General features: G+C 35.7%; 1 protein-coding gene across 1 annotated transcript; it reads left to right on the top strand.

Moving 5' to 3' along the window:
• Positions 1-1,741: 1,741 nt before the first annotated feature.
• Positions 1,742-24,309, top strand: LOC129273929 (heparan sulfate 2-O-sulfotransferase 1-like). Its single transcript, XM_064108690.1, has 8 exons — positions 1,742-2,195; positions 7,932-8,005; positions 10,396-10,530; positions 14,219-14,319; positions 15,543-15,669; positions 17,716-17,804; positions 18,494-18,660; positions 21,276-24,309. The coding sequence occupies exons 1-8, from the start codon at positions 2,042-2,044 to the stop codon at positions 21,431-21,433; spliced, it is 1,005 nt and encodes a 334-aa protein (XP_063964760.1). The 5' UTR covers positions 1,742-2,041; the 3' UTR covers positions 21,434-24,309.
• Positions 24,310-25,210: the final 901 nt, after the last annotated feature.

The raw sequence follows: 25,210 nt of genomic DNA, 5'->3' as shown, positions 1-25,210 counted from the left end.
TCTCTTCCTTTCCCCCTCTTCCTCTCAATCACCTTTTTCTATTCTTTCCCCCCCCCCTCTCTCTCTCTTTCTCGTCCCCTCCTCCTCTTTTGTTCTTATCTTGTTTCTCCTCTTTTCCTCTCTCTTTGAGCGGGGGGAGGGGGAGGGGCAAGGCCCCCTCGGCCCCCATTTATCTGCGCCTGCAATTTTTTACAATTAGACTGTAATCATGGCATTTTTTTTCGACTGTTATCTAGCGCCCTCTTTCGGTAATGTCTTTATTTTTATCAAAATAAATTGTGCGTTTGAGCAATGACTATTACACATCTAGTAATTGAATATCAGAAAGCAACTGACAAAGTTTATACCCTGAAAATTTCTGCCCATTCTATGCTCGAAAAGTTATTTTCATAAAGAAGACAAAAACCGCAGGTTATCCCTTTTGCTCGGACACCCGAGTGATTTTTTTTATGGCTATATTGTAATGGATTTGTTAGGATATAAATTAATGAATTACAGTACATATCAATATGCGAAGCGAACGAGCTAATTTTTAACAGATGGAAGCTAGAATGATGACCAAAGTCGTCTTTCAAGGGGTGTTTATGGGAGAAATGCTGCGAGGGAGCGAAGCGACCGCGCGATAAATTTTGCATTTTTAGAATGAAAAAATGGGCAATTTAAAAGCACTCTGACCGCATTTAAAAGATAAATCCCCGCATTAACAGTAGTTTTTATCATTTGATGATTAAAAAAAAAGTTTCTGTCTTGAAAAGTGTGTGTGTGTGTGTGGGGGGGGGGGTGGTTGTACATGCCACCCCCCTCCGAAAAATGGGGAGGGGGGATATATCCCCCATCCCCCGCGGGCACATGCCTATTATAATCTTTTAATGAAATGGACTAGTGATAATCACTTGGGAGGGGGGGGGGGTACCTAAAATAAAGTTATGCTTTATTTGGTATAGGCCCTATGAGTCAGGTCCCCAGAGAGGTTCCTAGTCCGACCGGTACTAAACGGGACTTAACAAAAATTTGTATGGTTAATAGGTACAAGGAATGACAAAATAATATATCACATTTAAAGATGTTCATTATTTTGGTGTTTCGGTGACACAGTTCATGCATGTCTTCACGAATTTTCAATGATAAAACTGACGATGACATATCCACGCTTATGTTTCATAAGGTTTTGTCCTCCAAGAATCAAACACTTAAAAAAACTTTTAAACAACTGCTGTAAAGTTCATTTTCATTGTAAGAACGATGTTTAAAATTCTAGGCACGTTGTTTAAGGCGGTCCCTCTAACAACGTTGTTTAATGTTTTGAAAAAGAAGTTCAAAAAGTTTTAACAATGTCCAAACAAGTTTGAAAAAGTATTGTTTATAAGCTGAATAACTTGTTAGAGTGACGGGCTTAAGCAATGTGCTATTTTTTTACACAATAAAAATGCTGTTTTTATTTTTTAATACAGGGCCTGGCTACAACACTGTTTAATAAAGGGCCTATGAAATTTATAGTAGTTGTTTAAAGGATTTTACTTTAAAAAGGTATTTAATATCTTAAACAATAACGATTAATTTTAGTATAATTCTCAATTAATCAGGGTTCGCAATATGGTCGCGTTTTTACTCTGTATAGGCCTACTGTGTAGTAAGCAGCGTTGTATAAAAATCGCTTTCATCGTCCATGAAGATGGACCTAAAGATAATGAGAGACCTTCTTCGGGATAAATACCTTACCACAGCCTATTATATATAGGTCTCATTTGAAGAAGAAGAAGAAGAAGGCGATCCTTCCATTGAAGGAGGATAACAGTACGTACGTCCTTCGTCTGTTGAAGAATACCCCAAATAATCTGTGGATCTTTTCATTGGTCATGTTTGTCAACCAGTCCCTTGCCACTGTGTCAACAGGTCAATAATACCATGAAAGTGAGGGGGAAATGCTTTGGGATTAAAAGTTTGATTTTCTTTTTCTCAAACATTTTCGCAAGGTTGAACATCTTGGTTGTGCCTGTATATTTGGCCCAATGAAAAGGTATCAACTTCAGTGTGTATTAAGATGAGGCCATCAAGAAAGGACATAGCAATATTCTTAATATCTTTCACGACCGGTGCGGTTGCTATGTATGGGTTGAAGGTCGGATCGAAAGGGGCAACGCAAGTCCAGGAATCAGCGAATTTCGCAATCAGATCTCACCGGAGGAAAGACCCAGGTTTGTTTGACATCTGTAATAATGTTCATCTTTCACTAAGTTCACTTTGGTGTGTTACAGTCGTTGTTTAGTTTATTCTATACAGTGCGTTAAAAAAAAAACCGTTAAAAAAAAACTATCAAAATTTTGTTTCAAATTATGATATGTATACTTTGTCAATAGATGTTCTGAAGTCTTATCAGTCGAATGCAATGAAAAAAAGGTTTCGTTCGTGTATGAGCGCACACGGAACGTTTTAGTCAGGCGTTAAAAAAAAGGCTTGCGCCAAATGGCAGAAAATAAGAAAATATATCGACGATCAGACATCTTGCTAATCAGCAGACTTCGTAAGCTTTTCATTATCTTTGTCATTATTTCGACATATGTTTTCAAAATACATTTAAAAAGCATTTATTTATTTGAATTGTCATAAACATATGTGTTAGTCGACTGAACGATAAAACTGCTGATTTATTTGCACTTAATCTGCAAATAATCAGAAATACAAAAAAGAAAAAAAATGAATCATATACCGCAAATTCAAAGGATCGATGTGTGAATCATTTCATAAAAAAATGGTAATTTACTTTAAAAAATAAAACTAAATACAATAGGATTTACGATTAAAAACAATTTGAGTGATGCTCGTTGCGTACAAACTACTATGGAAAGGACCGCACTGGGCCATCGACATGCAATAACTAGATTTAGGTTTATGTAAATTTAATTTCATTTCCTTTCAATATTGAACCTATAAAATGATAATTCTACAAATACAAGTCAGTAAAAATAGTAAATAGCAATAACAATTAACGTACATAATCCATACTGATAATATCAGCACAAAAGAAAAACAAATCAAATTATCTTTACTGGTAACAATTATTTTTGTTAAGTTGAAGTTTTGGATGGGCCTGTTTATGGTTTCTAACAAGAGAAAAAAAAGGAGATCAGAAAAAGCAGAACTAGACCAACGAGAATAGGCCTACATGTATGTATAAAGGGAAAACACTAAAAGCAAACTTTTCTATAGTTGTTGAATTGATGCTACACAAGTGGAATCCGTACGAACTAATCCTTTTGCCGGTAGCAATGTTATTGACTATAAACAAAAAGACGGACGCGTATGGCGGGATCTTTGCAGAATAGTATTTGCATTATGTACATAACAGGTTGCCCCAGTATCTATTTGGAGCAAAATACCATGCTAACAACAACTTGTATTCGCCAAGTGAGGACGGCAGGTGGAGGGGTGGGGGGGGGGGGGGGGTCTTTCTATCATCAATAGTGGCTAAGAAATTTATTATATCCATTTTAACTGACCTTTTTTAATAGTTTTTGTTATGTTTCTTTTCTCGAAGGAAAAGTTATGGTTTATAACACCAATTTTATTAATTTGATATTACTCAGCCGAATTATTTTAAAAGTTAATTATGTTGAAATCGTTATAAAATATAGCAAGCCTGTAATAGACTATTTTAAAACAGTAAAAACAGTAAATTAACTTTTATCACTTAAAGGGAGGGTCCGGGCTGAAAATATTTATATCTCAATAAATAGAGTAAAATTCACAGACCAAAATGCTTAAAATTTCATCAAAATCGGACAGCAAATAACGATGTTATTGAATTTTAGTTTTAAATTTACCAATATTTTGTGTAAACAGTTATGTGCATATCGTCATCATTAGGTGGGCTGATAATGTCATATGCCCACCTTCCTTTTTCTTATGTTATTACATGAAATCATAATTGATTCATTTTTTCATACATGTGTAAATGATGTGTCTCCATTGTGATAAAAAAAAGTTGCGGCAATAAATAACTAATGCACTTAATCAGTTGTCAATCCAATTCTTTTAGTTCTTGTTAGAACATTTTTTAATAAACGTAATTTCATATAATAAAATACAAAAGAACAACTCTTCCAAGGCTTCCGATACAATTAACCATGATATCCATGACAATATGGTGTCAGAGGGAAAGCCTTGGAATGGTTCAGGAATTATTTATCGAATAGAAAACAGTTTGTACAAATGGATAATCATAGTTCTGCATTGCGACCAATAAATTATTGAGTTCCGCAGGGTAGTATATTGGGTCCCTTGTTATTTATTATATACATAAATGACTTTTATAAATCTTCAGATGTTCTATCTTTCATTTTATTTGCAGACGATTCGACCTTATTTCATTCTCATGCGAACCAAAATACACTGTTATCTACTAGAAATCGTGAACTGAGACATGTAGGTGAATGGGTTAAAGCTAACAAATTATCCCTTAACATCCTGAAGACAAACTTTATGTTATTTAGTAATACTTTGTAAAATCTACCTGGAGACATCGTTTTGGACGACACTCCCTAAATAGGGTCTCTTCAACCAAATTCTTAGGGCTCATGATTGACGATAAATTGAAATGGAACATTCATATTAAAAAATATATCCAAAACTATATCCAGGAATATTGGTGTAATAAACTAAGACACTGTTTTCCAAAAGCAACACTTTTTACACTATATTCCTCCTTAATACTTCTGTATCTGAATTATGGAATAATGACATGCTGGGGTAACGCCAACGAATATCTTATAGACAAAATTTTCATCTTACAAAAGAACATTATAAGAATTATACATAATGCTCCTCCTCAGTCATGTCAGTAGCGGACCGTGACCCGGAGGAGACAAAGCATTGGAGGGGCACTGTATTGTTTGTGAACAATGCTGTGCCCCCAATGCTTTTTCTCCTCCGGGTCACGGTCCGCCACTGCTCCTCTTCGTTCTCATACTAACAATTTATTTTACAAGTCGAATATTTTAAAACTTCCAGATCTATTTCTTTTTCAAACAGGGCAATTCATGTACAAATTGAATTTAAACGAACTGCCAAACATATTAATTAGCATGTTTACAAAAAAATAACGCCATCCACAATTACCCAACAAGACAATCCCTCCGTTTTCACCTTCCCCGTACCCGCAATCAACTTGCACAAAAAAACAATTTCCTTTTACGGTCCTAAATACTGGAATATATACACTCACTCACTCAGTCACGACATCATTAACTCCGTTAGTCTGAACTGCTTTAAAATCAAGCTAAAAAAGCACATTTTCGAATCTTATGGAGTAAGCCCCAATTGAGCGCTCAGGACCCAACCTCTCTCTTTCTCTCTCTCTCTTCATTCCTCTTTGTCCTTCCATTTCATCTGCCATCACCCTTTTTTCTCTCTTTCTTTCTCTTTCATCCACACAGGTGCACCAGTCTTTCTTCTCGGTTACATTTCTTTTCACTTTCCATCCATCATTTCCGTACTCCATCCATCACAATAGCTTTTTATGATTTTTTCTCGTTCTTGCATTTATACCTATACCTACATATCTGTCTTTTAAGTTATTCTTTGAGGAATCCACACTCAACAAGCCCTGCTTTTTAGTGGATCCCTCCATTTCCTCAATATTTATATAAATAGTAAAGATGAATAAAAGAAATTATATGCAAAATGCTTTATCATGAATAGTCTACAGTTATTATTATGATTATCTAGTTCATTGTAAATATCATTATTCAAATGATTACCATATTGTTTAGTGTCTATTGTAAATGCTTATTTATCTATGTCATATTGCCATACTGTATATATTTGTATATTCATTTATTTCTTTGTAATGATTTCTTTTACTGTTAAATAATTGAATTGAAATGAAAATAAACCAAACTGTAACTGAAACTGAAACTGGATATGAAAACATCAACTGTCATGAAGACATGCCTCGAAATGTTTCACTAGAAAAATGCCAAATTTTAAAATTCAATAACTTCGATACTTGTTATCCGATTTTGATCAAATTTTCAGCATTTTGCTCTGTGAATTTTATTCTATTTAATGAGATATAAATATCTCCAGCCCGGACCATCCCTTTAATCAATTCTTCTTTCCGACATTCCAGCTATACCGTTTTCACTTGTCCCAATATGAATTTCAATTTATTTCAATTTAATTTTTATCTTCCATTTTTAAAAACCGACATACATTTTATAAACTGGCGTAGCAGGCGGGGGTCAAGGGGGCAGGCAGCCCCCTGGCGTATTTCACCGGGAAAAAAGAAAAAGGAGAAAGAAAGGGAAAAGGAAAGAAAGGAAGGAAAAGGAGGAAAGGGGAAAAGGGATAAAGTGAAAAAAAAACTTAGAAATAAAATACATATTAAAAAGGAAGAACAGATCGTTCCGAAATACTAATATAGCATGGTATGTAAAAAGCGAAATAGATTAAAAGATCATGACAAAATAGCAACCAAAAATGGGAAATGAAGGAAGAATGAAATGAGCCAAAAGCTCACTTCTGAAAATGAAGAAAAACGACAAGAAAAAAAAGAAGAACTTAAAAACACGACCGGGCTGCCGAGGATTCAAAATAAAGAGCGGGAAGAAAGATCGATGGCATATAACATTGTGTATGAATTCTATTACAGGCTTGCTAAATTTTATAACAATAACGGTCGCAATCAGGACGAATAAGTTAGCCATGGGCTAGTCCCTACGGAAGCAGTCCCAGACCCCATGCAGTAAGGGGCTCTTCGGGTCTAACATGGCTTTAGAATCAAGAGGCTCCGGGGGCTCCGACCCCGCACTCCACTCGAATAGCAATGACGTAGAGATGGAGAGCTTTGGGCCATGGCCCCCAAAAGTTCTACATCAAAGAAAAAAAAAGAAAAGGAGGAAAGAAAAGCAAAGCAAAAGTGTAAGATATGATGTTATTTTCTGAATATCATGTCAAAATCTGTCTCAAAGTAAGATTTTCATGAAAAGGTGTTTTTTGTTGTTGCATGTTGTTTATCTGAATTCTAGTGGCTTGTTTAACAGTTATTTTGCGCGGAAAATACATTCAGGTGGCAAATAATAAAATACAATGACAAATAACCGAGGCGATGATGGCTATTGCGAAATTAAATGGTCATAACATTAAATTAAATGATTTGAATGTGAAATTTAGAGGGAAATCTTAAAGGACAAGTCCACCCCACCAATAAATTGATTTGAATAAGAAGAGAAAAATCCAACAAGCATAACACTGAAAATTTCATCAAAATCGGATGTAAATAAGAAAGTTATGACATTTTAAAATTTCGCTTAATTTCACAAAACAGTTATATACAAATCATGGTTGGCATGCAAATGAGGAGACTGATGACATCATCCACTCACTATTTCTTTTGTATTTTGTTATGTGAAATATTCTAATTTTCTCCTCATTGTCAAGTGAAACGGTGATTAATTCCTCCATGAACAAGTGGAATTAGCATTGTTTAATACTATAGGATTCTGTCAAGTCGGTCCCTATGGTCAAATCTGTAAAAAATGAAATATTGTATGATTCAAACAATAAAAAAACACAAAATAAATAGTGAGTGATGGACATCATAGACTGAGTCATTTGCATGTCACTGAGTTGTGCATATCATAATAAGCGAAACTTTAAAATGTCATAACTTTCTTATTTAGCATCCGATTTTGATGAAATTTTCAGCATTTTGCTAGTTTGATTTTTCTCTATTTACTCAATAAACATTTTAATGGGGTGGACTTGACCTTTAAACTATACTCGATACCACTAGCTCTCTTGAGGGATTTCTTACTCTGTATAGGACTTTGGTATAGGATATGATTCATCTGTTTCATCCGCAATCAATTATAACAATTATAACAATAATAATAACAACACAGGAGAATCATCTGGTTATTTTCCTCTTGCAGATACACATGATGGCTCTCTCTCTCTTTCTGATTCGACTGGAGGATCCCGATACGGTGACGTAGTGCTGGGAACGGTAAGAAGTTAAAAAAGAGTAATATCTTCAATTTCATATCATACGCGGAACCAAGTTGATATGAAAAACAACTTAGGTATCCTTCACCTCTTCAGCATGTAGGCTGGTTTGAGCAAGGGGAGATGCAGATCCCGGGGAGTTGGAACTAAAGTGGTATGGGGGGTGCACATCTTGGGGAGGTTGAACTAAAAGGGATGGTCCGGGCTGAAAGTATTTATAGCTTAATAAATAGAGTAGAATTCATTGAGCAAAATGCTGAAAATTTCATCAAAATCAGATAACAAATAACAAAGTTATTGAAATTTAAAGTTTAGCAATATTTTGTAAAAACAGTCGTCATGAATATTCATTAGGTGTGCTGATGACGTCACATCTCCACTTGTTCTTTTTTTATTTTATTATATGAAATTAGATTTATTCAAATTTTTCCCTCCAAGAACTAGAAAAATTTGATTGGCAACTGGTTTAGTGCATTAGATATTCATTGCTGCAACTTATTTCAATATAAGGGAGACATATTATTCACACAAGTATGAAATAATGAAAAAATAATGATTTTATGTAATAACATAAGAAAACGGAAAGTGGAGATGTGACATCATCAGGCCACCTAATGAATATTCATGACGACTGTTTTCACAAAATATTGCTAAACTTTAAACTTCAATAACTTTATTATTCGTTATCCGATTTTGATGAAATTTTCGGCATTTTGCTCAGTGAATTCTACTCTATGTATTAAGATATAAATATTTTAAGCCCGGAACATCCCTTAAAGTTTGGATAATCAGCTGTTGAAAGCAGAAGAAGAGATACAAAGTTCGTTTTGCTTGCCAGTGTCGGAACGCCTCTGCCTTAGCGGGAGGGTGCAAGCTTAGTACACCCGAGCCTACGCCCTTGCTCTTTGGATTTGTCTAACTGAAATAAGTTATTGAGAATAGACAAAGAAAGGGGGAAAAACGATGGAGCAAATGCAAAAAAGGAAAGAAAATCTTTCCGTCAATATTTGAATACTTGTGTCTTCCCTTGCATGCCTGAGGTTCGATTGGTTTTGTCAGTTCAATTTTAATTTGAGCACAATTTGAGAATGCTATTTCGTTTAGGTTTATTTGAATACTTTGTTTTAGTTTTTCAAACGTAGTGACTTTTAAATGATTGTACTACTCAATTATGATGTGTTTAATATTTGTTTACATCAGAGCAACAAGGGAGATCAGTTTCTGGTATTGGGTGTCATGTTAATAAGAATAAATATAAAATTAAAATAGAACAACTGCAACAAAATAATGATAACAACAAGAATATATATAATTATAGTAATAACAATAAAATAATGAAAAAAATGATGATAATAATAACTTATTACTATATGTTAGTAGTAGTAGTATAGTAGCAGCAGCAGTAGCACCAGCAATAGTACTAATATTAGAAGAAGAAGAAGAAGAAGTAGTAGTAGTAGTAGTAGTAGTAATAGTAGTAGTAGTATTTTTTATTATCATAATTTACGTTTCTTCTAACTTTAATTTCAATTTCATGTTTATTAAGATCAGCTCCGTTCTTTTCTCCAATCGTGCTATTGTGTTTGACACGGAATGAAATTGTAATATATTTGACTTTGTAATGAGTACGATAACAAAAATAAGGAAGTCTAAATTTGAAGAAAGAAGCAGTGCACTAGCTGCATTTTAAGGTTTTATGGTGTAAGGATTTTATTCCCTGAAACGCAAGGCGCGTCTACAGCTGCTGTGCTAAAGCCACGGTAATTGTTTTGAATTTACTATTATTATGTAGAGCACTTATTAGATACCACATGTCTTATGAGAAAGTAATATGCTTTTCACACTGCATTTCCTTAACCCCATACTATCCCGGACTATCCTTAACCCCATACTATATCTTTTTTTTCGATTCACACTATCTTTCTTAACCCCATACTATTTGCTTAGCCGGGGTTAACGCCTTAACCCCGGGCAATCACACAGCTCATTAATATTGATGATTTTACCACACAGAGCGCGATTAAAGTGCAATTTCGACTACTGTGATTGGCTAATGTTTAGCCCCACTTTTCCTTAGCCCTTTTTCGTTTCACACTGCATCTCTTAGCACTGCAATTGTGGTGCTAGCACCACAATAAGCCGGCTAACCCTGCTTTTTTGCAGGACCAGATAGTACCGTACTATTTACCGTGCTAGCCCACTTTGCTAAAACGCAGTGTGAAAACGAAGTGGGCTAAGCTTAACCCCGGGAAATTGGTGGGGCTAAGACCCCCCCTTAACCCCACCAATTTCCTGGGGTTAAGGGGAAAAAGTGCAGTGTGAAAAGCATATAAGTGTTAAGCGCTATTAGCGAGTAAAGTCATCATGATTGTTTTTATTTTTCTATTCCAGGATTTGGTTGTAATATACAACAGCGTACCAAAATGTGGAAGTCGGACTTTCGGAGATACAAGCCGAAAGATATTCAAGAAACGTTCAATAGAAGTTACACGCTACTCTCTCAGACATGAGAATAGAATAGAAGGTGTAAGTCGACAATATTTATATACTTCTTTTAGGCCTACATGATATAGATTATGTTCATATACACTGTACATGCACTGTAAAAGCTGTGGTGTTAAAACTGACACCAGTTGGTGTTAAAACTGACACCAGTTTTTGTTAATAGAGGACCACACCCTGAGGTGTTAAAACTACACCCTAGAGATTGAGCATAACACCAAAGAGTGCAAATTTAACAACCAAAGGTGTTGTATAACACCTATAGGTGTTAAACTAACACTGTCAATCTAACACCGGTGTAAAATAACTGGTGTGGTCCTCTATGTACACCGGTTAACACCACAGTTTTTGCTGTGTGTGTGATATGCATACCAAGTACCAAGCGCAGTATAACTCTAGTCTACAAATGTAGACCCACATCTGCAGTGTGTGTACCTCAGCTGATTCAACGAGTCTGCATAGCAGACTAGATCTACCGAGGCTGCAGGCTCGCTTCGCTCGCCCTTTCAGGCTGGTTTGCTTCGCAAACCAGCTGCAGATCCCACTTCTCGAGCCATTCAGAGTCTGCATAGCAGACTAGTATAACTCCGCAATACTGTATTTTACATAGCATGGCCATGTTAACATGGTTAATATAAAAATAAGATCATTATAAAACTCTCCATGCATGCATCGAATATTAGAATCCCGTCAAGACAGTCTTCATAAAAGGCCAAGTCCACCCCAGAAAAATGTTGATTTGAATATATAGATAAAACTCAAACTAGCATAATGCTGAAAATTTCATCAAAATCGGATGTAAAATAAGAAAGTTATGACATTTCAAAGTTTCGCTTATTTTTTCATAAGACAGTGATATGCACATCTCAGTGACATGCAAATGAGACAGTCGATGGTGTCCATCACTTACTATTTCTTTTGTTTTTTATCGTTTGAATGACACAATATTTAATTTTATTTACAGATTCGACTTCACGATAAGGACCAACTTGACTCAAACCTATAGTATTAAACAATGCTAATTCCCCCTAATTCCACATGTTCAGGGAGGAATTAATCGTTGTGTCACTTGACAATGATGAAAAAATTAGCATATTTCATATTTCATATAATAAAATACAAAAGAAATAAGTGAGTGAGTGATGTCATTAGTTCCCTCATTTGCATACCGACCGGGATGTGCGTATAACTGTTTTGTGAAATTAAGCAAAACTTTAAAATGTCATAACTCTCTTACTTCACCTCCGATTTTGATGACATTTTTAGTGTTATGCTCGTTGGATTTTTCTCTCTTTATTCAGATCAACTTTTTTTTTTTTTGGGGGGGGGGTGGACTTGTCCTTTAGAAATGCAAGTTAAATCACAATGATGTAGGTGACTCGAAATGGCAGTTTCGTCCGTGAAAAAGAGATATTTTTTCATCAGCTTTAGCTGAAACGTCAGACGATACTGCCAACGAACGTAGAGGGCAGCAACACTTTGCAGTATTTGTGTGTTGCTGCCCTCTACGTTCGTTGATACTGCTGTTCCGATTCACCAACCCATCGACAAAAAGACCTTTATTGTGATTTGACTTGCATTTTCAATGTATTTACTGCGCTGTAGGCATTATTCAAATTTGCTGTTAACTTGTTTTGTGAGATACGCATCCTGTACATAATTTAGGAATAAAATGTCCTCTGAAAATAAACATTTCGCTCACATACACTCTTTTTAGTTGGATACATATGATTTGTTATAAACAGTTCTTTGAATGTCCCTTAATCTGTTTGCAAAAACAAAAATAATAATCTGCTCGCGTTTCACGCTCGCATCATTTTGTTCAGAAAGGTACATGTTAAAATTAACAACCTTTAAAAATATCCTCTTTCAGTTCAGCTTATAGATAAATATCAAACCGTGCAGTTTTTGTTTTAGTAAAGACACGTATTTCCCATTATCAATATCTGAAAATAGTCTTTAGAATTTCGAACCTAATTGCAAAAGAATAGCTGACACTTAGCCCTCGCATTATTTTGTTTAGTAAGATTCATAATATCCTCTTCATAAAATGGTACTCAGAATGTCCCCCGCCTTTGAGGTCAGTAGGCATAAACACTTGTTAAGTTGGCATGAATTATATAGGATTAATGAAAATAATACCTGAACTTGTTTGTACAAATAAAGCTGAAAAGTAATCAACCCCCCCCCCCATTTTTACAATGTTGGATATGCCCCTATACAACCTTTGATGTGAAGAGTTTATCTGGGTTTATTTAGCTTAATAATCTTTTAGACTAATTATGGATTTGTAAATTTGAATGTCTGTATCTTTGTTTGTATGTGTCCTTCTAGTCTGCAAGCGCAGGCTCATATTTGACACTTCAACCAAGATACCATGTCTAGCGTAAAGACTAAACACCAAAAGACTCTTTCTGTGTAAAGTACAGTGTATCTAGTCTCACTACTTCAGACTCTGTATTATGCACTATGCGAATTGTGAAAAACAAGGGTCTGTGCCTGCAGACTAGTCTTCTTCCCCTTCACCTCTGTCCCTCTCGTTCTTCCCTGTCCCTTTCTCTTGCCAAGTCCACCTAAGAAAAATGTTGATTTGAATCAATATACAAAATAACACTGAAATTGTCATTAAAGGTAAAAAGATAGTATTTGCAGCTAACAGATATTACATGAGAAAGTCTTTAAAATCAAGTTTAATTGTAAAAATATCATCATATATCTAGATCAGGTACATTAATTGAAAAGTATACTTATCTCTGGGAAATCATTAAATATTAGCTCAAAACCGATAATTCTGCTCATCACTAACACAGACAAGCATATGTGGGACAATGTATTAATATTGCTCGGAAAAATACCCGACATTTGATGGAATTCCGTGCTTATATTTTGCTCATTTCTCAGCAATTACACATTTTCTTCCAGAGCCACTTGGCATGTATTTTTTATTCATACATACAAACACTTGGGTGGTAATTTTATTGGATTCTATTCGAACTCATTTGAGATTGTTACCACAACTTATATCGGATATAAAAGAAGAAAGATATGACATTTTCTCTTATTTTCACAGAACAGTAATACTCACAACCCATTGACATGCAAATGAGAGAATCGATGATGTCCCTCTCTCCCCAACTTGACTGACCCGTATACATCTCTATGACTGAACCACACTGCAAAAACTCCGGTGTTGATTTAACACCAGCCTGGAATCTTATTATGTCCACACCAGAGAAGTGTTAAACAACACCAGTTTCGTTTTGGTCTAACACCCGATAGGTGTTATACAACACCAATTAGCATGATTAGTATTAAAACAGCATCGGTTTGATTCCAAACTGGTGTTGCTTCAATACTTCTCTGGTTCCGGGCTGGTGTTAAATCAACACCGGAGTTTTTGCAGTGCACAAAATACAATGCAAATTCCACATGTTCAGGGAGGAAGAAAACTTTGTTTCACAGAGAATGAGGAGAAACTTTTGAGAGTATTTCATATATCATGTAATTAAAAAAAAAAAGAGTGAGTGGATGACGTGATTAGTCCCCTCATTTGCATATACCGACCAGGAAGTGCAACTCATTTTGTGAAATGAACCGAAAATGTCACAACTTTCATATTTTACATCCGATTTTGTTGAAATTTTCAATGTTTATGCTTTTTATTCAAATCAACTTTTTGATGGGGTGAACTTGTCCTTTAACTTTCTTTTAGGATAGAATACGCAGTAAGAGCGAGATAAAACGCCTCATACAAGGAGTTAAGAAGCCTGCCTATGTCCAGGGGCATGGGATATTCACGGCCTTCGATGACAAGTAAATACAATAGTACATCTTAAATGGATACTCCAGGCTGATATTTATACCTCAATAAACTTATGACACATCATTTACATATGTATTTAAAAAATGAAACAATTATTATTTCATGTAATCACATAAAAAAAGGAAAGTGCGATGTGACCTCATCAGCCCACCTAATGAATATTCATGATGACGTGCATAATAACTGTAAAAAAAAATATTGCTAAACTTTTAATTTCATAACTTCGTTATTTGCCATCCGATTTTGATGATATTTTCAGCATTTTGCTTTGTGAATTTTACTATATTTTTTCTGATATAAATATCTTCAGCCCGGAGTATCCCTTTAATGACAGTTTATTATCATTACTTTTATCATTATTATCAACATCATCATCATCATAATCATCGGTGTCGTTGTTATTATTGTTTATCGTTTATTTATCGTTTGAATTTTAATCAGAGCTACTAGAAGAGAGCGTTCGGCCAACATGGTTTCAATGGGTCACCAACATGGCGCATTTTCTTTTAAATTGGGCTTGCCAACAATTATGTGCCATGCTTGTAACCCTTTTATTTAAAACCGGGGTGACCGAACTCTATTAATTGCGCCCTCTCTCTCTGTAATATTTTTTGTAAGTCTTTATTTGAAATGGCCCTTTGAGCACTTACTTTACATATTTAGTGACTGAATATAACATATATTGATTAACAGTAGCATTTTTACACGAGTACGCCCCCTTGAAAGTTACAGCACATATTTTTAATTGGAATAATTCGTTCATACACAAGTGAGGACCTTTTTTTTTCTTGTCAAACTTTCCTCGGGAAAATGTGGCCATCCCCTTTGGAAAATCCTTGATCCGCTCCTGCTCATAAAGATCATTATCCTAAAAGTTAAAACACATTCTATACTTGAGAAGGCCTTTTATATAAACAAGACAAAATCACGCAGATATTATATTTGTATTGGGCACCCGATCGAAATAAATGTTGGTGTAAAATCTATAAATTTATCCAAATGAAACATTTTTAATTTACATCCTTCACCCCCTACACCGTTTTGGAGCACACGCATTTATATGATCTAATAATCATATTGAATAATGGCATGCCCTTTTTTTTTTTTTTTTTTTTTTGGGGGGGGGGGTACCAAAACTAAATGCAGGCTTAATGATTTTCTACATTTAATTGAAGTTTAATATTGCACTTTCGATTTAATTTTTTTCCGGTAGCCCCCGTCCTGTTTATATCAATTTCATACGAGACCCGGTTTCACGGATGGTGTCTGCGTTCTATTTCAGTCGTTATGGAGACGGACAAATCGCAAAGGTACCTTTAGGCGCTCGAATGATGAATATGGTAGGTACATGTATTCAAACCTTTGTGTTACAAACCCATGGTAAAGGTCATAGGAGGTGGTAGGGTTTAATACAGGAATTAATTTCTCCCCAAAATGTTCAATTCTTTTTTTTTGCATGTGTGTGTTAAATAATATTGTTACGTGTCCATTAATTTTATACTGGCCAAATTTACTTCATTAAAAAACTGCACATATCCGAATAATTTCTTGATACTCTCCAGAACTTGAAAATCCTGGTAGCTCACATAAATGGGTGTGGTAAAAGAGGTTATATATGAGGCACAAAAAATATACAAAAAGTTAGCCCTCTGGAATCGATTACATGTTTTCTTTAAAAAAATGACCAAAAGGGACCTAGTTTTATCATTAAGTTCAATGGGGGGGGGGGGGGCAAAAGTGGGCACTATTAACTATGGGATATTGAGGATTTGTTGAATTTTTTTGGAAGAGGGGAAAGGTACGTGTCTGCTGGTTTTTTTTCTACGATCCATAATTTTTTTGGGGCGTATATAAAACCAAAAAAGTATTCATTACATGAAGTACCCACGGCCTTGTAAATCAAAGACGTGATGTGTTATTCATGTCAATGAAGAAAATTACATTTTCTTTAAAAAAAATGACCACAAAGGACCAAGTTTTATCATTAAGTACAAGGGGGAGGGGATAAGAGTGGGCACTATTAACTATGGGATACTTGGGATTTGTTGACATTTTGGGGGAAAGGAGCATTCTTCGGGTTCATTTATTCTATATAAAATAGGTTAGTTTAAAAGAGGATTTTAATATCTTTCTTAAATCTCGCTCTCACAAGAAACCACCAGCATCAAAGGATACCAACAAGTGGAACGCCTCTGGCAGTCTCGCTTGCATTACGCGATTCGATAAAGCAGCAGCGCTGACCTTGAGAACAGCTATTGAATAATTATTCACCAAAGGAAAAACTCGTATGATAATAAAATACTATGTCCATTGACCCAGCATGACCTTTGACCATGATCATGTGACCTAAGACATGTGCAAAACGATCATTCCTACTTGATTACCCTTATGTCTATGTTTCACAAACTACATGTGTAGATCCATAAACTTTCTAAGTTATGATGCCAATTCAACAAATACCCCCAACACGGGCCAAAGTTCATTGACCCTAAATGACCTTTGATTTTGGTCATGTGACCAGAAACAAGCACAATATATTGATTGATACATGGTTCCTTTTTATGTCCAAAGTTTCATGAACTAGATCCATAAACTTTTAAAGTTATGACAATTCCACAAAAGTTCGGTGTTCAGTGTTGGTGTTGAGAGCGTAAAAAGGCCGCTGAACCGAGCTCCAATACCGAGCTGGGTTCAGAGGAATGATACCGATTGCGTTTATCGATAGCACATGACTTATTCTTATGTCTAAATTTCATGAACTAGATCCATAAAATGTCAAAGTTATGATGACAATTCCACAAATACCCCCAACATGGTCAAACTTCGTTGACCCTAAGTGACCTTTGATCTTGATCATGTGATTTGAAACTCAGGCAGGATCTTCAGTGTTACACCATTACCCTTATATCCAAGTTCAGACATGTAAATAGTTTTTGTTGTTCTGCTCTGAAGCGCCTTGAGCATCTAATCAAGATGGAAAGTGCACTATACAAATTTCATGTATCATTATTATTATTATTTTAAAAAGGTAACCTTGGTTAAGATTTCGATATTGATTCCCCCAACATGGACTACGTCCATTGACCATAAATGACCTTTGACCTTGGTCATGTGACCTGAAACTCAGGCAGGATGTTTAGTAATACTTGATTACCTTTATGTCTAAGTTTCATGAACTAGGTCTATATACTTTTTAAGTTATGATGGCATTAACAAAAAATTAACCTTGGTTCAGATTTTAATGTTGACGACGCCGACGCCGCCGCCGTCGCCGTCGGAAAAAGCGGCGCCTATAGTCCCCCTTTGCTATGCAGGCGAGACAAAAATGAAGCATCTCATGCAAGCTCAATAACTTGTCATTATATTTTTGTCGTGTTTCATTATAGTCTATAGAAGAATGCATTGTGGGTAGACGAGACCAGTGTACTCAACCGAGCTACCCACAGATTTTCTGCGGTTTTAACAACAGATGCGGGTAAGTCTATAGCTCTCGTATATTTTCATTCTAATGTGAATAAGAATGTTCGATTCCACATGGACTCAAATTTGGTTTGATTGCCGACTGTTTCAGAAACAGATTTTGATTTTTTTTTTTGGTCACATCAAGGGCACAGACGAAGAGTGTGATTTTATCTCTATTATTTTTTAGAGCTACATGAATACTCCGTTTTCTTTTAAAATCTTTGGCCCGTATTCTGTAGTCGGGTTTAACTTAAACTCAGGTTTAAAGTTGCGGTTTAAGTATGGATAGCAATTGAAATCACTAACGGAAGATATATCATATTTCAACTCATTTGGCTCTCAAATCATTCATAATTTTCCAGGAAGTATAAATAGATGATTGTCTTCACCATCGATGAATCAGGAAAGAGCACAGTAAACATAAGAAACGTACAACGTAATAAACATTTTGACACTTTTGGCTTCCCATAATTTTAGCACAGAGTTAGACCATTGTCTAGTTAAACCTGACTTCAGAATACGGGCCTATGAGGTTATTTTTATGGCAACTATTACCAATATTATGATTATTGTATTCTTTATATGCCGATGCAGACTACATGTATTTTATATTAATTTTATACATGTACGTATGTATGTATATATGTATGTATGATATCTTTCATCGATTTCATATTCATTTTGCTTCAATTACGATAACAGGAAAGACCTAAAATGGGCGTTGGACCAGGCCAAGTCTAATATCGACAAATATTACACGTACATCGGTATTACTGAGGATTATGAAGCATCTTTGAAGGTTTTTGAACATGTTCTACCAGACTTGTATTATGGTACAACAGAGGTGTACCAATCACTCCTACAAGAAGGTATTACATATATGTATATAACAAATCAGTCAAATTGACTAGACCAGTAGTCCGCTGGGTGCATCTGATATGACAATCACTGATGGACACATTTGTGACATATATTCTAGTCAGACATAAATTTGTTCTAATAAACAAGTGGAACGCCTCTGGCAGTCTCGCCTGCATTACACAATTCGATATAGCAGCAGTGCTCCCTTTGAAAAACAGCTAATGAATAATTATTCACAGAAGAAAACACTGATATAATAAAATATTATGTCCATTGGCCCAAAATGACCTTTGACCATGATCATGTGACCTAAGACATGTGCAAAACAATCATTCATACTTGATTATCCTTATGTCGATATTTCATGAGCAAGTACCATAAACTTCCTAAGTTATGATGCCAATTCAACACATACTCTCAACACGGCCAGAGTTCATTGACCTTTAAATGACCTTTGATCTTGGCCATGTTCCAGAAACACACACAGGGTATTCAAGGATACATTGCTGCTCTTATGTCCAAGTTTCATGAACTAAATCCATAGACTTTTAAAGTTATGATGATAATTCCACAAATGCCCCCAACATTACCAAAGTTTGCTGACCCTAAATGACCTTTGACCTTGATCATGTCACCTGAATCTAGCACAAGATGTTCAAGGATACTCGATTGCTCTTATGTCCAAGTTTCATGAACTAGATCCAAAAAATTTCAAAGTTATGATGATAATTCCTCAAATACCCCCAACATGGCCAAATTTCATTGACCCTAAGTGACCTTTGACCTTGGTCATGTGACCTAAAACTCGCGCATGATATTCAGGAATACATGGTAGCTCTTATGCCCAAGTTTCATGAACTAGATCCATAAACTTTTAAAGTTATGATGACAATTCCTAAAATTACCCCAACATGGCCAAAGTTTGTTGTCCCTAAGTGACCTTTGACCTTAATCATGTGACGTGAAACTCAAGCAGGATAATTAGTGATACACTATTACCCTTATGTCTAAGTTTTATGAACTAGGACCATATGCTTTTGAAGTTATGACAACATTTCGAAAACTTAACCTTGGTTAAGATTTCGATATTGATTTCCCCATCATGGTCTAAGTTCATTGACCCAAAATGACATTTGATCTTGTTCATGTGACATGAAACTCAGGCAGGATGTTCAGTTATACTTCATTATCCTTATGTCTAAGTTTCATGAACTAGGTTCATATAATTTTTAAGTTATGATGACATTTCAAAAACGTAACCTTGGTTAAGATTTCAATGTTGACGACGCCGCCGTCGCCGTCAGAATAGCGGCGCCTATAGTCTCGCTCTGATATGCAGGCGAGACAAAAACATCTAGGAAATTGTCAGATATGACTAGAATAACAGTTGCACCCAGCTGACCCTATTTTTGTACTGATTTGTTTTAAGCGGGCATGACACTGATTATATTGAGTCTTAAAACGTGACCGACGAAAATTTTTAAAGGGACAATTTTGTATCAAAAATATCTTCTTGTTTAATGTGTTTAAATTGAAGACCATGGAAACAGGCTCGTAGTCTGAAGCCTAGTTCAAAGGGGGAATCCACTCTGACGAAAAGCTTAAAACACCAGAGGAAAAATGAGAAAGAATATCAATTGGTGAAGGTTTGAGAATGCATCCATTGTTCATGATGACTAGTTTTTTTTCTTTCAGGAGCGGGTGTGACATGATTTTTATGTTGATATACTGATGATGAAATAAAACGCATTTTTAATTGTTTTGAAAAAATGACATTTCATGGTTTTTTTTTATTCACGATACACGGGAAGCTAATCCCATATGACGTCACAAATAAAACAAAACTAAAATTTCAATAACTTTTAAATCTTTGATGGATTTTTTTTCTCAAACCTTCACCTATATTTCTGTCGGGGTGAATTTTCCCTTTTTACGTAGGCCTTGATCTAAACCTGTGCAAAAAATTATGTGGACCCCTTAAATGTCAAAAGATTGTGAATATTTCTCATGTTCACAGTGCTTTTTCATCATGCTTTAATGGGGGAAGAAAACAAATTCAGTTATAATTCCAGAGTTATGAATTACCAGATCGACGGACCTGGGGCCGTTTCATAAAGCTGTTAGTAAGTTAAGAGCGACTGCAACAAAGACTGGTGATCCTTTCTTGTGGTAAATGATAATAATCATTGCGTGATTACTTGGCGCGTAAGGTTCACCAGCTCTTCAACTTACGAACAGCTTTATGAAACGCCCCCTGATAAGTCGAACCTTTGAAACAGGGGGTCATTGGTTCGAATCCCTGTCATGACGTAATTTTCTTCAGCAAGAAATTTATCGACATTGTGCTGCACTCGACCCAGGTGAGGCACGGGTACCTGGAAGTGCATGCATTACTTCAAATGCTTATGCGCTGTAAAAAAAAACTTATGAGGCTAAAGCAATTGTACAAACAAGTCCTTTGGAAGCGTGTAGAGTTTAATGGTACACAATATACGTTATACAAGAACTAAATCTTAATATCATTATTACCATGAAGATTCATAATTGATAATGGTAAATGCTATCGTAGTATTGATTAATTTAAACAATTTATTCTCTCTCTCTCTCTCTCTTTATACAACAGCAAACAACAGAGTGGTGGAAACGAAAACGAAAAACAAACAGCCGTTGTCTCAAGAACTCACGGACACTGTCAAAGTACTGCTAGCTATCGACTACGAACTCTACGATTATATTTATAACAAACATGTACAACTCAAAGAAAGATTTGGAATTGACTGACCCTGTATTCACGCCATTCAGACAACGAAAGTAATCGCTCACAATACATACCATGATTGTGTAAATAATAATAAAATAATAATCCGCTTTTATATAGCGCTTAATACATCAGAACGACGTGTCTATAAGCGCTTTACAGATTCATTATTACCCCGGTCATCGGATTCAATCAGTTATTCCCGCACACAATGTGTGCACATCCTCCATTCCCTTGGGAGTATTCCAGTCAGTCGGCGGTGAGGCGCACACAGTATACTGGGCAAGCTACAATGACTTTCACATCCTACCGGCTACCCATTTAGCACCTGGCTCGAGAGTGGCAAAGTGTGGATAAACGCCTTGCCAAAGGACGGCAGACCGCGGTGGGATTCGAACAAACGACCCTCTGCTTACAAGGCGAGAGCCAGAACCACTACATCACGGCTCCTCTAAAATTATTTTCCTTATTTATAAATGTACATATATGCTGTAAAATGGTTATGAATACTTAAAAGAAATCAATGTGATTTTATTCGTGCGGTGCTACATCATTTGACACATTATTTTTACATTCCCTTTTGTAAAAAAAAAAAATCGTCAAGTAGTACAAGGCGTTTTTCTGCCGCGTCTGAATGCTTCGTTTGTACGGTTATACCCAGTGGTGTATTGAGCCACAAATTTTGAGCGGGGTATAGAGACAGAGTATTGGGAGACATGTCTAAAGAAGCTGCAAGTGATGCGAAGTGAGCGAGAATGGTGACATTTTTAAATGCCAAAATGTAATTTATTTAGTGATAGTTGAAACTAAAATCTCACCCTTTTATTTTTTTCTTTTATTTCTGCATGTTGTTTCTCTTGATTGTGAAACTATGTGTGTGTGTGTTTGTAGAAGGGGTTAACCCCCTCTCTAGGTATAATCACTAGTAATGAGGGGGATATGTTTTTAAAATGGTCTCTACGTCTGCCTGGTTAATTTCACACTTCAATGGGATATTTTCTTAAACTAAAGGATGTGCAGAGGAGTACCGCAGGGATCCATCTTGGGTCCAAAAATATTTTCCATATTTATGAATGATGTGCCTATAAATGTACAGACTGAAATGCTTTAAAATAAATATGAATTCTGAAAAAAACAATGTGATTTTATTTGTGCGGTGCTGCATCATTTGACATTCATTTGACAAGTGGAGCGCCTCTGACAGTCTCACGTGATTCAGTATAGCAGCAGTGTTGACTTTGAAATCTACTATGAAATAATTATTCACAAAAACACCATTCATGTAATGAAACGATAGTACGTTCATTGACAATAAATGACATTTGACCTTGATCATGCGACCTAAGACTTGTCAGTGATACTTTATTACAAACAATATATGTATATATATATATAAACTTTCAAAGTTATGACCTTGGTCATGTGACCTGAAACTCAAGCAGGATGTTCAATAATACCTGATTAACTATTTTGCCGAGTTTCATGAACTAGGTCTACATACTTTCTAAGTTATGCTGTCATTTCAAAAACTTGACCTTCGGTTAAGATTTGGGGTTGACACCTCCGCCGTCGAAAAAGCGGCGCCTATAGTCTCACTCTGCTATGCAGGTGAGACCAAATTTTTTTTTTGACTTCGTTATTCTTTATCTAATTTTGATGAAGCATTAAGTATGTGGTTGTACCTAGTCAAATTATTTTTAGCTCGAAGTAATCGATATATACTATTCAGTCCCACGGACACCTCGCCCATTCTTTTCCCTCTCTTTTTCTATACCCATACCCGTTTATTTATTTAGGAGTTCGAATGGAACTATGTTCATTTGTTGATGGAACTAGCTGGATTGTGATGAAAGATTTCTGGGTTTTCCACGAAGGTACGAAAAGTTATGAATTTTCCTTCAAATTTAATGACTGTGTTGTTCGAAGTGATATATTATAATATTTAGATAAAAATAATTGGTGAATTTGCATTTTTCCTTCGAGCATTGAAGGCTTTAATGATAAGTTCTTCCTTAGACCAAGGTGTTTGAATTAATAATTCTATTTTTTTTGTCAATATGATGTATAGGACATGTATAGTTAATCGATTGTTCAAATGTCTGTCAATACGCTAAATTTCCCTGTAAGCTTTATAGAAATCTAAAGAGTATTATGATATAGTTGAGTAGCTACTCATGCAAATGTATGTTATTATTTATTTTAGATTGCAGTGTTGGGTACCGGAATCTGACCTTAGAAAGCGATTGTTTTGGTCCTTGGTATGGTTTTTAACCTGAATCTGCCCTAGTCGGGTGAGTCAAGATGGCCGTACTTAAAAGATATGCATTATTTTTGGCCATGCCTCTTAAAAGATTGAGACGTGCAGTACTTTAACAAAAATTAACGGGGTTTTTTGTGATCGATTACGAAAGTTTGAATTCGTGTGAGATATATAAAAGATTGATATATTAAGAAGAATGTTTCCAATGTTTGCTATATAAATTGTGAATTCATATATTTTACATTGAAAGAAAATGATTGCAAAGAGGTCAATTTAAGCTTTAGAAAACATATACTATCTATGATACTTGTGACTATTTAATTGTCGATAGCTGAGTAATAACTTGTTATACACATTATTACTTTTCGATTATTATCAAGCGCAGACTGTAACTATCTATGTGACTTAAATTATTAAAAAGAATACACACAATGCAGTGACCTGCTCAGTGATCGAAACGTGTACTCGTAATATAAAGGGGATATACACAATTTGGACAGGTAAATGCTTTATTACATGCTGTAATGAGATGTGAACATTATACTCATGTTCTTTATTGTTTCTCTCTTTTCTGATTGCAGAGGTTTTTCCTTTTTTGTTATTTTCTGAACAACTGTTGTGCTCAAGTGGGAAATTAAATTCCGCTCTCGTCGTATCGTGTCTTTTGTGTTCTGGAGTGTCCTGACAACTTCCCCCAAAAATCCAGATTACTACATTAGCACTGTTTTAGGACATTGAAATTTGTGAGATATTTCCTGTTTTTGAGCAAGCACCATGAGCGCCAAGCTGGGGCGGAAACCGGCGCTATACAAGAAGCCATCATCATCATTGTTGTGGTCGCGTCGTGGTCTAGTGGTTCTGATTCTCGCCTTTCAAACAGAGGGTCGTGGGCTCGAATCCTAGCCATGGCGTGTTTTCCTTCAGCAAGAAATTTATCCACACTGTGCTGCACTCGACCCAGGTGAGGTGAATGGGTACCCGGCAGGATGAATTACCTGGATGCACGAGCGCTAAAATGCAGCTTGAGCTAAAGCCGTGGTAATAATAATAAAAATGCGCCTCGGAATAGATATTTCTAGATAGATGGCGCTATACAAATGATCATCATCATTGTTTTGAGAAGTAACATGCACAAATATAAAATGCTTTTTTCAAGTTTTAAATTTTGATTTATGTAAAATGTGACACCTAAATATTTTTCAGCTCCTGATAACAAAGCAATGTGATGAAGGGACATGACATTCTCATTAGTATGATATCGAATTCGTCATGATAGAACAAATATTTTATAAGATACAGTAAATTTATGATGTTTGACAAGTGTAAACTTTTCCTGAGTGTATGTAAACTTCTGACCTCAACTATATATACTAGGCCTATGGATGTCGATCGGGGGGGGGGGGGGGAGGGGGGAGTGGATGATATACCCCCATATTTATCAGGTGGCGTGGCCTGCGTTATCACCCCCCCCCCCACTAACTTAAGGTCAAAAGTCAGATATATAGTTTCAGTATGATTACTCATAGTACAAGTATGAACA

Source organism: Lytechinus pictus, chromosome 13, assembly GCF_037042905.1.
Source record: "Lytechinus pictus isolate F3 Inbred chromosome 13, Lp3.0, whole genome shotgun sequence".
NCBI lineage: Eukaryota > Metazoa > Echinodermata > Echinoidea > Temnopleuroida > Toxopneustidae > Lytechinus > Lytechinus pictus.
The sequence above is the reverse complement of the archived record's forward strand: the minus strand, read 5'-3'. Positions and strand labels throughout refer to the sequence as shown.